Source organism: Nipponia nippon, unplaced genomic scaffold (assembly GCF_047370975.1).
Source record: "Nipponia nippon isolate SJK-2023a ecotype South Korea unplaced genomic scaffold, ASM4737097v1 scaffold_4, whole genome shotgun sequence".
Classification (NCBI taxonomy): Eukaryota; Metazoa; Chordata; class Aves; order Pelecaniformes; family Threskiornithidae; genus Nipponia; species Nipponia nippon.
In genome coordinates, this window is record NW_028262358.1 from 58,434,911 (window position 1) to 58,449,043 (window position 14,133).

At 40.2% G+C, this 14,133-nt stretch overlaps 1 protein-coding gene across 10 annotated transcripts in view; it reads left to right on the forward strand.

Moving 5' to 3' along the window:
• Positions 1 to 14,133, forward strand: part of ARID1B (AT-rich interaction domain 1B) — a 334,462-nt gene that overhangs the window by 22,955 nt on the left and 297,374 nt on the right. For all 10 annotated transcript variants that reach the window (XM_087773694.1, XM_087773697.1, XM_087773700.1 and 7 more), the window contains exon 2: positions 10,323 to 10,517. In XM_087773694.1, coding sequence (XP_087629820.1) covers positions 10,323 to 10,517 — 195 coding nt within the window. The remainder of the gene's footprint in view (positions 1 to 10,322; positions 10,518 to 14,133) is intronic.

Genomic DNA, 14,133 nt, shown 5'->3' on the forward strand with positions numbered 1-14,133 from the left:
TAGAGTCTTCATATCAAAGCAACTTATGCTGTATGCCTGGAAGAGTGGCAGGGCACTTTGCAGAAAGGAGTGAAAGATAACCTTTGACAGCAGTCAAGGAACAGAGCAAGAGCTGGGGGGTGGGAAGGGAAGAGGGACTGTGTTTTCTGGAGTATCTGCTAGATTCTAGTGTTATCTGGACTCTGATTTATTCTGGAATTGCATTCTGGTGAGACCCATTACAAATGCCAGCAGTAGGTATAATTCAGTTTTTGAAGAGTTGTCATTTGCTTTTTTTGTAATAGTGTAATCTCAGAGCATGGCCTAGAAATTTTAAATATGTTTCATTCAGGAGTACTTGATGAAATCTAGTGCATAAGGTTGAATTTGAGAAGTTCAGGGCTTATTTTTGGACTTATCGTAGAAATAGGTCAGTTTCTCAAAGGCATTAATACTGTTCCAAGTGATCTGGCAGAAACTGAAGGTGTGTTGGTTTTGGTTTTGGTGTTTTTTTGTTTGTTTTTTTTTTTTTTTTAAAAAGATGTATCCAGACACCTTTTTCCTTTTGAAGGTAGGTTTCTGAAAGTACGTTGTTACAGCCTACAATGCGATTTCTCCTTTTCAAAACCTTCTAGAATTTTTTTTCTCCCTTAGCCTACCCGTTTCTGACTCCTAGTCCTGTTTCTTGTTGTTAATAACAGACATCAGTCTCCCCAAAGTCTTTGTGTCTTATTCCTTGTTGAGAGTGCATATAATACTTGTTATTATGAGAGTGAAAACCCAGTCGCAGAAAGGTGAAGTGTTGCGCTCATGTTTGCATAGCAGGTCAGCTGCTGAGCCAGGAATAGAAGCCCTGTCTTATGACTCAGTGCCCTAACCGCTGGCCTGCGCCACCTCTCTGGAGCAGTGGTCTCTTCCAAGAATGTAGTAGCGATGGGGTATAGAAGTAGCTACAGCAAGTATAAGACCTTTGCTTCCAGTTCTGGCAGGGCTTTGAGGCTTATACATAGCTTAAAATACTGGGGGAGGAAAAAAGCTTTCTAAAGGAGCTCCTAGAGAAGTTCTGTGAAGTTATGGTTTGCTTTGCTCTGTATAAAAACAAACAAACAAAAAAATCTAGTTGCAAATAGCTTTCCAGAAGGTTGTGGATGTGGAAAAAAAGTTCTATGTGTTTGAAAGTCAAACTCAGCTCTACAAATAACCTTAAGAGTGGCCTGTGATTAAATCTTTTGTATATTCAACAACAAACTCATTTTATGCAACCACAACTATGATAAAATTGAATTAAATGGATCTGCCTGTAAGAAAAGAGACTGAATAGCTGAGTAGCGCGTTATTCAATGAATGGAAAACGGGGAGGCTGGCTGAAACGGCTGGGAAATGGTTTTAACATTCTATCGGGCTAAAGAGCAATTCTGTGAAATCACTGTATTTGTTTCCCCCATACCTCCCCGCCCTCAATTTTTAAATAGCAGTGCTCTTCATACTGTCAGAATTCAGTGTTGTGACACCCCTACTCAAAAGTTATGACAGCAGTATAATGACAGCTACTGCCTCTTGAGAATCAATCAGGCAATTAATTTTGTAAATGAAATGCTGATTATACAAAGCTTCACATGAGAGGCCCAGTGATTAAAATCAATTTAACAAATTGTTTCAGGTGGGACTTGATTAATAATTTGCCATAAATGCTGAGAATATATGACCAGCATACCTTTTTGTGTGTGTGTGTTAATATAGAACTATATATAACGCTTGGAGTGGAAAAAAATCTGCAGCTAACTGTATGTACTTCTGGCCTGTGACCTAGTTGTGATTGGTTATACCTTTCTGTGGGTACACTGTTCTCCCCAGTGTCCATAATGTCACTTTCTCAGATAGTGCTCTCTCCAGCAATTAAAGACATCTAACCTTTAATTTTATTTTTGCTAATAAAGCCAGGTCACTGTGAAAGTGTATTCAAATCTGCTCGAATATTTATTAGGTTTGGGAAGGTTTTTCTTTAAAATTTTTAAAATTTGAAGTGGCTGTGGGATTTCTTTCATTTATTCCCCCCCTGTCACTTACTGGTTTTCAGGACTTTCTGCATTTTCCCCTCCTACTCCAGTACTTCTCTGCAGGAAGCCTTCCTGCAGAGCTCCCCTCCTTCCATTCGAGGCTGCTCTCTGCTGCTTGCCTGACGGACACTATTTTTAGTACATCCTTTTCTGTCCATCTAACCCTGTGTTTGTGTAAGAGCTGTACAAAGTAGGTAAGGGAATTTTTTTTGAGTTCCAGATGGCAGCCATGCACAGTGAGTGGAGGTGTTTACTTGTCTAGGAAGCTGAGAACCTCATTGCCAGACAAAATAGAAGTAACTGGTATTCTGGGTGGGGCTTTTCTTTTTTTAACTTAGTTTTCTGGGTTTATGAATGGATTTTTCTCTTCCTTGTTAAACTATAGCGTTGGCTACTGAGGAGGCCTTAGGGCTGTGAGACACCCTCTGGTGAACCTGGCCTGACAACTTCAAGATACTGTTTTCCCTCGCTATCTGCCTTGCTCTCCTGCTGCGGGTTACTGTTTTGGTAGCAGAAATGGCAGACTTAGAACTCTGCCCGTGTCTCACGTGCTCCCTTGCCAAAACTGCTGTATTGGTGCAAAATTACCCTACACTGACAGCTTTAAGTTCAGATGCTGGGCTGTGGATGGAAGTAGCTAAAGCATGGTCACGATTTGGCAGCGAGTAGGAAAAGCAGCTGGAATCAATGATGTATTGTATGGGTGTGGATAGGTTTGCTGGAAGACATCTGTAAGAACGCCTAAATTTTGCTGCACTAGAAATTACTGCTGACTTGCTGGGGAGCACTTTTGCTAGGAGACTAGAGTGTCTGCATGCCTAAGAGAAGGTGTCTCCTCTGTACAGAGCATCCAAGTTGGAGAAAACAAAAATAAAGACAGGAGGATAATTGCCGAGTTGTCCTGGAAGAAGTTTGGAATTAGGAAAGTGGGTTACAGAAGAAGGCTGAGGGTTGGAGCGTGATGGGGACAGATGACACACCTTCAGTTCACTTCAGAGCAATCAGGGTATTACCTGTATGTCAGTAGTTGGCAGTGACAAAGGCCATTTGAAGGGCAACAATTCTGAGCTGTATAGCCATGTGAACTTGTCAGAGACATAGGATTATTTTGGCCATCAGGTGTGATAAATGGTTATAATTGCTTTTTGATGTTGTCTTAACCTTTGTGTGCACTCATAGTGGCAACAGGAAGAAGTTACACCCCACCCCACCCCCCCGCTTCTATAGTTATTTGTAAATGTTCTAGTGGAGAAATAGTTGATTTTTTTTGTCAGGCATAGCTTTGACTTTCTCCCCTTCCCCTTTTTAATTACATACTTTCTATTTTGAGTGGGAAATTATCTTTCCAATGTCTCCCTGCAGCTGAAATCGGACAGTATGCAGAGCCTTTAAAACAAGAAAAATTGCTATTATTGTTAAATCTCTGCTAGTATATGTTTCTTCATTCACTGGATTTTCCTTCATTGTAGGCTTATGTTGAACTTGGCTCTTTGTTTTGGCTTATTTCTTGTTGTATTTGTGCAACTAACTTTTTTAAGTTTTAGTAAAGCACAGAGAGTAGACTTCCTATTGAAAAAAAATAGGAAGCACGTTTGCCAGTCACCTCTCGGATTTTAATATTAATGTAAGTCAGTTTTTAATGCTGCACATAAATACTTTTTTAATAGTTGTTTGCATCTTTCTTAAATGGATATTTAAAACATACGTAATGAGAGTTGTGTTTTGATACTCACACTTTTGTTGTATAAAAACATTGGCTGAGGAGTCCTTGTACATGTTCATACAAATGATGGCATTATCTAGGACTGGATTATCTTTTCCCCAGTTTTGTCCTCATGCCAGCTGTGTCATTGTATTATAGTGAATACTTGTGATTATCTCTAGCGATAAATTTGTTACTTGGTGCCTGACCTAGAGCTGAGAGCTCCATGCCCATCTTTCTTGGAATGTCGGTAGCTGATTGTCAGCTGTCTTTATTATGAGGTTTCAAGGCTTTGGTATTAATAAAGAGGCTTTTTTTTTTTTAATGCAGAGACAGAAGCTTTGGCTGCAGATCAATGAATAAACAAAGAGTTATTGTATTCAGTAGCTCTAGGAGTTGGAGGGCAAGCCTACTTGAGAGTGTTGAGTTAATGTTATTTTGTTATAGGCGCAAATGATGTAGCATTAGTTGTTGGGATGCGCTGTGGCTTATAGTCCCTTTAAATTGTAGCATTTGCTGTTGTCAGCCAAACCAATGCTTCTTTCAATTTTTTTGTTTAAACAAACAAAAAAGCACACTTTCACTTGAAGAGTAGTTATATCTCATGTGAATACTCTTGTCTTGCAGTGAATTGCTCTGTCTGCCTTGTATAAGAGCTCTACCGTCACATCTGAATCCCACTGTAACCTTTGTAAAGTGTCTCCCACTCCTCCCTGCCTTTTGAGACTTCAGTGGTGGGGTTCTTTGTGGCATCTTTAAAGGACTAAGTTACATTTTGGGACTGTGACCAATGTTGTTCATATTCATAACTGTCTTTCAAACAAAGATTTTGGTGTTAGAAGTGAAACATGCATTGATAACTTAATAGCGTATATATAATGCATATGTAACATCAGTAATGTCCCAAAAGGAAGAGATGATACGCCTTGGTCAGACTGCTCAAGTTATTCTAGTGTGCACCCTGCCTCAGATCCGGCTGGAGACAAGATACCTGGGAAAACACTGGTTAAATGATGAGAGAAAATGGTAGTGTGTTTTTTTTTCTCTCACTTTAGAAAAGGTAAAATTGAATCTCCAGGTACTTCAGGGTGAGGTGATGTATTTGATTGTTTTGGCTAGGAGGAGAGCAGAAGTGGTGGTGATACTGGGTTTACAAGTGGGTGTAGAATATTAATTTTTCCACTTCTGCTTATAGCAGGGATGCTGAGTTTATGCATTCTTCTACACAAAACATTGAAAAAAGGAGCAGGTAACAGAAAAGGATTGCCAGTTACTATTTGTAGGCAGCGTAGGCTTTTCTGTGTCCTACCTTAATGGTTGGCCTGTCAGTCTAAAGACCAGGAATGAAACCTTGGCCCTCCTGAAATCATTAGCAAACCTTCTGTTGGGTGTTTTAATGCGCTCACAAGGTACGTAATAGGCAGGGACTCTAATGAAATGCTTTGTTCTTACAAAGTCTGATAGTACCTGTGCAAATGAATCCGATACTGACACAAGATAGGCATTATAATAAAGGGGTTATAAATTATAATAATATTGTGGACTGAAGCAAAGAACAAGGCTGAGGTATTTTGAGGAACTGCAGATCTATGCAAAGTTTAAATGAAATGCAGCAAGTTGAAGAGGAGGTGCAGACTCAGAAGCAAAAGGCCAAATCCATTCAGGCTTGCCTGGTAGAATATGGCAGTAAAAATAGCATGAGCAAACAGTAGCTAAATTGGTGAAAAGGTAATGTGTATATTGGGAGTAAAATTGCACTAGAGAAAAATTGGGCCCTTCTGTAAAGGAAGGTAAAGGAAATAAATGGATATTGATGACTGCAGTGAAACTAAAATAAAACTGAAAAAGTAATTAAAACTTTGTAGTACAGCATGTGACAGAATTAAGTAAAGGCATGGAAGATGCCATCAGCCATTCGTGGTCATACAGGCCCCCTGTGTTTTAGAATGTCATGCAGTTAGAGGAATGCTGTCATTTTTGATAAGTGTTAGGGAGCAGGTGTGGAGGGGTTGGTTGTTGATCCCTACAACATGAAGAAGTTGATACTTATCAGAATCATCCTGTCACCCAAAACTTGTCTTTGAAAACTGTTGGAACCCATGTTAAAGATGATATTTGAACTTGATAAAGGAACCTTCAGATAAGATTATGATATGTATTTCTCAACTAACATCTCCTTCTAAATAACTTTTCAAAACATTGTGGATGAAAGAAACTCTTCCTATAAAAATGAAACGTTAAGTTTAAAAGAGTGCTAAAGCTGAAAACTGTGCATGCGTTAAAGTTGGAAAAAGTTATAATTAAATTTTTACCTCTGCTGTACGGGACACGTAGTACTGGGTGAGCAGCTGGTTTTTCTTTCTGTTAAGTGTATGGCTCCAGGTCTTTCTCACCATACACTGTTCTGAAGACAAAATTTGTTCTTTTGTTAGAGAGTTTTCTATGGTATTGATCACAGTCATATTAAATTCTAAAATCAGCTCTCTGCTGAAGAGATGATGATTTTTTTTTTTCTTTTCACTTTTACAGTTGGGAAACTGAGGCATTGCTGTAGGAAGTTTGAGTGGCCTGTTGATGATGGATGTAGGTTAAATTTTCTGGAACATACAGCTTCTGAAAACACCTTCAAAGCACATCTCTCGTCAAATTCAAAAGTAGTTGCAGTTGTAGATATGCAGCATTTCCTGCAATTTAAATCCCATGATTTCAAGTCACACAATGAGGGATGCATTAAACTGGTAAATTTTGAAAATTTTTTGTTTTAGTGAAAAACCGTGGCAGATGCAGGGGTAGACCCCACTTCTGCCTGAGCAGCATGCAGCTACCTTAATGGTAAGACCATCTTCTGCTTCGTTCACTACCCGTATGATAAGTGAAGCATTTGGTCCTATAGCACACAACAGCCCCTTCGTTGCGCTGCTGTCGACTGATCCCTAGAGCAGGCACATCCACTGCCCGTGAGGACAAAAGTGTGATCGTGTATTTAAAGACTGATACGGTTATATCTGTGAAGGAGACACGTTTAATGTTGCAAGGGCAAACTTAATTCCAACCATCTCTGCAATGGTACTGTTTCTTAAACCTGGAGAAGAGTTAGCTACTTGGTTTTGTTTTGCCTTGCAGAAATATGTTGACAGCCGCTGAGTCATGGGTAGGTGTCTTAACCTTTAGCTGCACTGCACAGACGATTGGGATCTAATCTGAAGGGAGTCGGGAATAGCAGTGGTGAGTTGCCACCCTCTGTAGGGACCAGCCAGTGCAGGGTATGAGATGTGCTTCCTCACTGGGTCTGTCTTCTCCAGGCCTAAAGACGATGAGAGTACTCTCCTGTACTGTTTGTTCTTTCCCTGAGACCTTGGAGGGTGGAGGAAACAGGCAGCGCTGACAGCTAGGGTAGGTCTCTCTGAGTTGTCCCAGTGATTTGCCTGGGGATATTTACTGCTCTCTGTCTAGCCCTCTCATATTCAGGATCTCCAGTCCTTTATCCTGATGCCTCAATCGCAGTGTCCACAGTAAATTTTGAGTATGCCCAGGTCCCTCGTTAACCATACCCCGTGACCGCAGCCTCCTCAGTTTCAGCATTGTATGGGTCACCTACAGACTGGAGTTACAGCCATGTCTCAGGCTCTTTATTCCTCCACCTTTCTGAAGTGGAGGCATGTCACCTGAGGAAAAGAGGAGCAGCTGTCTTGGAGAGGACAAGGAGAAGCAAAGAGACAGCAGACTGGTGAGAAGAAGGGAAGGAAGGATGAAGTGGCAGTGAGGCTTGCTCTCCTAACACCCACGCACACACGCGTGCGCACACACATGCGCGTGCACGCAGACACACACAAAATCTCCACCGCTTGGAGGTCACTAGTCCAGAGGACAGAGAGACTCTTCGGCCTGTATCCATGTCACCTCCTGACCTTCTTTCCTCCTCTTCCCTTCAACTCTTCCTGCCTCGCTTGTGTCTCTGCTGCTTTTTTTAACTCATTTCTTTGTCTGGAAAATTGGAGGCTGCTTCCGTACACCTTGTAACTCCTCTGATGAAGTCTTGCTGTGCTGCTTGCATGCTCCCGTTGCTTCCTCCCATGCTCCTCACGGTCTGGTGACATTCAGGTGCTCTCTCTGGACAGGGGCGCACACCTCGCCTTTCCTGAACATCCAGTGTCACCCTGGCAAATTAAAATTCTCTGCCCCACAGCGTGGTATTCAAGAGGTATTTTTAAGTGTTTTATGTAAGAACATAAACGATGTATTTTTCTGTGACCTCATTCTAAGACATAGCTGAACTGTTTCTGCTGAATTTTCCAGAGAATTTCAGCCTCAGGCATACATATGGCCTGGAAAATTTCAACCTAAATGCTCGAAGTTTGGCAAAGTTTATATGCACCTGAAAGTAGTCTTAATAATGAAAGTGTCAGACTGTTTTAGCTCTGTAGCTATCTGCATTGTTTATGATTATATTTAAGTAATGGATGTGGATCAGAAAATATTACACTCAAAGTTAATTAAAATTGAATTTGAGTAAACATTATTGGAGTTGAGACCTGGAAATAATACCCTGAAACAGAAGATGGTGGCAATGAACAGTGCTTCATGAGAATCTCGTGAAGGAAACTCAAGACTTGGTTTGAACAAGGATTTATATTTGAGAAGATGAATATGACAGGTGATGCACAGAATGAACATTAAAACGCAGAAATAAACATAGATAAAGTACCTTGGTCTATAGGAGGAAATTTAAGTTGTCCCCTGGGACCCTGTAAGAAGGAATCTCTAGTTCATCTGCTGAACCTTGGTGTTTCTGTTGCTTTTAGTTAAAAGTGTGGTGCAAGTGCATGATGGCCTAAAAAAAAAATTAAAATAGAGAGTGTTGTTACAGGTCAGGTGGCCTGAAGTGGTGGGGGAACCATTGATTTTGAAAAGTATGAAATATAAATAGTAAATTACCCAGGGACATTTAGTGGTGAAAAATAGAAACTTCTAATCTGGCTGCAAAGAAGCCAAATAATAAAGGGAAAATTGCTGAGTAATACTCACCCAAAATTAGAAGTGAATGTGCAATTCACTATGGTGGCAAAAAAGGGCAGTCCTCTTCTGAAGTGAATGGAAGTGTTGTGTGAGGAGGAGGAGGTTATCGTTTGCACCTCCTCAGGTGTAGTGCGTCCACATTTGGAATACCGTATTTGGCTTGGGTAACATTCCTGGCAAATGGGCATTGGTAAGGGTGGGGAGAGCCAGTGAAAAAAGTGAGAAGGTTTGAGTTTTTTACTTGCAGGAAGGAAAGAGTAAGAAAAACATATAATAGCTTGTTAAGCAGTGAGTACTTTGGAGAGCACATACTTTGTGTGTATAGGGGAAAAAAAGCCATAGTGTGTTAGTAGTACAAACAGCAATAATGAGAAGAAACAGGGGTGGGAGGGGGGAAATGTAATTTATTGTCATGATAACTATTACATCAGAATATAATAGCCAAAAAGGACTTGTAGAAGCTGTGTTACATAGGAGGCTTTAAAATGAAACTGGTAAACAGTACACTGTAGGAAAACATGCACAAAATGTGCTATGGGAAGGAATTCTGCTCCTGGCGGGAGGGTGGGCTGGCAGGGTGAATTGATAGGTCTTTTTTTTCCTTGGAGGAGGGGGGGAATATGTCTCTTTCATGAAGACGAGATTGTTACAGGCTTTTTAAAAGCTTCCCCCCCCCCCCCCCCCCTTCTTCCATGAATATAGCCAGCACTCAGGAATTAAAAAATGGATGTCATATTAACAATACAGTGCTGCGCTTGACAAAATATGATATTCTTTCTGGTTCAGTTAGTCCTCAGTAATAAAACATGAGAGTAATACCACACAATGGTTGACACCCGTCCTGAAACTGTTACGGTGCTTGGTAAGTGCTGCCAAAAAGTCTATAAATAAAACTTCTCTCTCTTGCCTCCCCTCCCCCTCCATCAGTGATTGCAGTTTGGATTTTCTAAGGTCTGTTAAGGAGGCATAGAAACTTTCATGTAAAATGTGGGTTATGACTTGCCTTTTGATCTGGAAACTTATTAATGCACATGATAGCAATATGAAAATGCTGAAATACAGTGTTTTGTGTGCACTGCACTTCTTGGAAACTTTATTTGCTTTCCACTTTCCCTTTTTTCAAGGTAAGAAAACAGATGTTTTCTCAAGGTTAAACGGCTTGTCCACTACTTGTGTCTCTCTTGATAGACATGGTTTTATTTATGTTTAAACATTGAAGTCAGTGATGCTAATCAGTTTACAATTGTATACTTAATTATTTCTTCAGCTGAAACTCATTGGGCAGTTTTCCTGCTTTTTCTGTGGGTAAGAGGCGACCTTAAATTTGAGTGCAAAATCATTATTACTATTTTTTTTAAATGCAGTGCAAGTCCCAAACTCACCAGTCAAAAACTCACCTAATTAATATGAGAACCAGAGTATGGTGCTTTGCCTGTTTGTATGTCAAGTCAATACTTGATGTATAAAGCATTAAGAAAACGTGTATAGTTTGCCGACGGTAAGCATGACTATTCTGGCCTTTTTCTTTCCATATCTTAAAGTATTTCTTTGCTTGTGTTTAACCACAGGGCAGTCCGATGGATCCAATGGTCATGAAGAGACCTCAGTTGTACGGCATGGGCAATAACCCTCACTCTCAGACGCAGCAGAGCAGCCCCTACCCCGGGCAGTCCTACGGCCCTCCCGGCCCCCAGCGCTATCCCGTGGGAATGCAGGGCCGAGCCCCGGCAGCCATGGGAGGAATGCAGTATCCACAGCAACAGGTTTGTGGAGGATTTTTCTGTGTTGCTTTGGTTTCCCTCCTCTCCTCTTCCCTTCTGACACTCTGGTAGTAGAGAGGGTGCAAGTTAAAAAGAAATTCAGAAATAAGTATTCCTCATGCAGGAGGAGGGTGAAGGACTGTTGTAAAAGCAAATAAATTATGTTGACAGTGTGAATGTTTTCTGAAACCCCATACAGTCAGGCAAAAGTTTACTTTCTTGCTGGTATCTTTTTGGAAAGAGAAATATGTCAAATGCCATCAGTTGGGGTTTTTTTTTCCAGTTGACATCATTTAGCCTTGTATATTTTTTTTAACATTCTCTCTGGTTTAGATACGTTTAAATGTGAGATGAAATCCTAGAGCTGACATCACTGCAGCAAGCGTAGTGTTGTCCAGTGCATACAAAAGTGTTGTGTGTTTACATCAGCTGTTCGTTGTTGTGGATTTTTTTTTCCTCTCTTCCTTTTGGTAGGAGCCTGTAGCTTTTCCTATTTTTTACCCTTTACCAACTCTAAAGTCAGGACTTTTTGTTTGTTTGCTTGTTTAAATATCAGAGGACACAGAAGTGTAAGAATCTCCTTTTATCTACTTGGATTTCACTGTTGATAGTGACCTCTTCTGCCTTTTTCCTACCCTTTTAAAGAAGGTCAATTCCAGTGTTCATACCATATACTAAGGAAGATGCAGTAGTTTTCTAGAGGGGGGGATAAACCACGGTTATCCAGAATTTGTTTTGCTAAATGTTTTTAACATTGGGATTAGAATTGTGAGTGTATGCAATGGGAGCTCTATACTTTGTTGTCAGCACAACAACCTATTATCTTGATCATTAATAGGAAAGAACATTTGTTTTGTGCAACTGAGTAATTGCAGATCACCTTCTCATTATGTCATTTATTGTTAAATCTAGAGAAGAAAAGAAAATTTTGGACTCCTGGCATATAGGTGCCTGGTTAATTCTAGTTAATTCACCCAGCCACCAGGACAGGCTGTTCATCAGGTGGTTAATTAAATAATAATTTCAAGTATACTAGTTGGGTGAATAGTACCTTTATCAACAGCTTTCTTTTTTTTATTCTTTTCTGTTGTTAAGTAGATACTTAACTTGCAAGGAAGAGGTCCATTAGTTCAGAAACATCAAACGATGTTTGGTCACTAGCTTCAGACAGCAAAGCGTTTTGTCAGTTGTAAAAGGAGGAGAAATTGGGAAAAGGAGCTTTATTTTTCTCTGTGTGCCTGTAGCCAAAATGAAGTTATTAAAACATATTTTTAATTTTAAAATGAGTTATTCTGTGTTATGTGGAGATGAGTGTTGAATTTTCACTTCATTTGCTAATTGCTTGATAATTGTAGATTACCCGTCAGCAGGCAGTGACCTGGCACAGCGATTGGCTGCCGGCCCTCTCCGTCTTCGCACAGCATTAATATAATTGGCTGAGCAGCAGCCCAGTTCTGAGCACTAATGCTCTTTGGGGAAAAAGTGAGAGGATAATTATGACATTGAATTTTTATTGAACGGACATCACCACCTAGGCATGATTTTGTTTTGGACAGCCTCCAAAGCTTCGTGTGTTTGGTTTGTGAACCTCTAATGATCTGAATCCAGTTCTTTTCATATTGCTCATATATTACCACCTTTCTACAAAGGATTAAAATGCAGGAATGCAGGTTTGTAAATTGAATTGCCAACTTACCAGCTGAGTGGTAAGTTGTCTTTGGCACAGGATGCCACAGTTTGATTCCTGGCTGGATTTTTACTCCTGTGACATGAATATTAAATAAGGAGAGCCTAGCTATGCCTGTTAAAATTGGCTGTGTAGCACGTACCTACTTCTAGATATATTACATATAAAATAAATAATATTTCCAGAAGTTTCAGAAGATGAATCTCAGCACTTTCTGGAAATTGGAGTCCTTTACAGTGTCACATTGAATTTATCAAAAGTGCCAAGACACTTCCAAAAACTTGATTGGTTAAAAAATACTGGGCCTTAAACACATTCAGTGCTCAGGTTTAAGTATTGTGCAGAGAGAGCATTGGGTAGATGGGTTATGAGGGTGGAAGTGCCACACTGTAGGAAAGGTGGGAAAAATCAATGGGGGAGGTTGTTCTTATTTTAAGTTATAGTCTGCTGTTGCCCAAAGATAGCCAAGGCTGTCAGTTCTGTTTTCTTGGATGAAATGAGAAGGCTTTTTGTTAGACTGTGAACGTTTTTGAATTTTGAAGACGACCTTGAAATGTTAAGTCTGGCTCTTTGTCAGCGAGTGCTGTGGCTTGAGGTTAGAACTATGGGACTTGACAGATTTTAACTTGCAGGCTCTGCTGCAGGATGCTGCAAATGAAGAAATAAAGATGAAAAACAACACCCTAAAGATCCAGCTAAAATTAATGGAAATGGTAGAAATGAAGATAATTGCCTAGATGTAGGTAGCTGGTCTATGTCAAGTTGCAGCAGAGAATAGTGTGTTCCAGCTTGCAGCCCAGAGGTGGAGGAGAGAGCTCGCGGGAAGGGAGGCCTCTGGCATAAGCAGTGAAAGATTAAAGAGGATGAAAAAGATGAAGTATTATCAGGTGCAGTCATTCTACATATCTGCAGCATGGGTGTCAAGCACAGCCTGCTAACCTGTTGAAAAAGTGGTATCTACGTAATGCTGCAGACATTCTCTTATAACTGCTGTTTGGTCTAGGCATGCTTGATACCAAATAGGAAGGTGCAAATAAACCCCCAAATTTTCTTAACATTGTGTGTGGAAATCGCAGGATGTTATGGAAAGTATGGGATATGTTCTGTGACATGGCTGCAAAGGATGCTGTGAAGAGACAAACCAGATCTCCTAAGCATTTGAGCTTGGAACTCATCTCTCGTGAGTTACCAATGAGGAGCCCCAGAACAGAACACTGAGCCTTATATAAGGGGCAAAATTTGAAACGCAGACAATCTTTTTGCATTACTCACTAATATACCTAAAGATAAAGGGGTTGAGATATATATGTAGGCATGTAGGAAAGAGGTGAAACTGATGAAGCTAATGGTAACCTGATGTTTTCTCTGTCTTCTCCAACGCTTGACAACAGAGATCCAGATATATCATGTGAAGATGGGTGATAGCTTGCTGCAACAAAATGCTAAGCAATTTGAAGAATGCTGCAGCATTTTGTCAAATTTTAAGGGCATGTCCAGTTAACTCAGTGCGAGTCAAATAAATACGTAAAGCATTTGGACTGATTTGGGTAAAATTGTCTTAATAGATTAGGAGATTAAAAATCAAATTATTCTGCACCTGTATAAAAGGGGAAGTAAAAGAAAGGAAAGTGTTACTAAAAGAGTCGTATACTTAATTTATAGGATTGCAGACTTGACAGTTTGTCTCTTTTGTCAGTAGGCATAAATATGTATGGTGAATGAATTACTTACAAAAAGATTTTTATGTTGTTAGGAAACTTTTGGTTTTTTGTCTCTTTCCCGTCCTCTTTCAGTGGGAGGGGAGGGGAAGGGAAGGAGGCAAGGGAAATCTAGGAGCAAGTTGACCTGTGCCTGTGTTGTCAGTTTTCAACGTGATTGAAACACAAGTTGCAACAAGGCCAGTGTTTGCATCCCAAGGTTTTAAAATGCTGG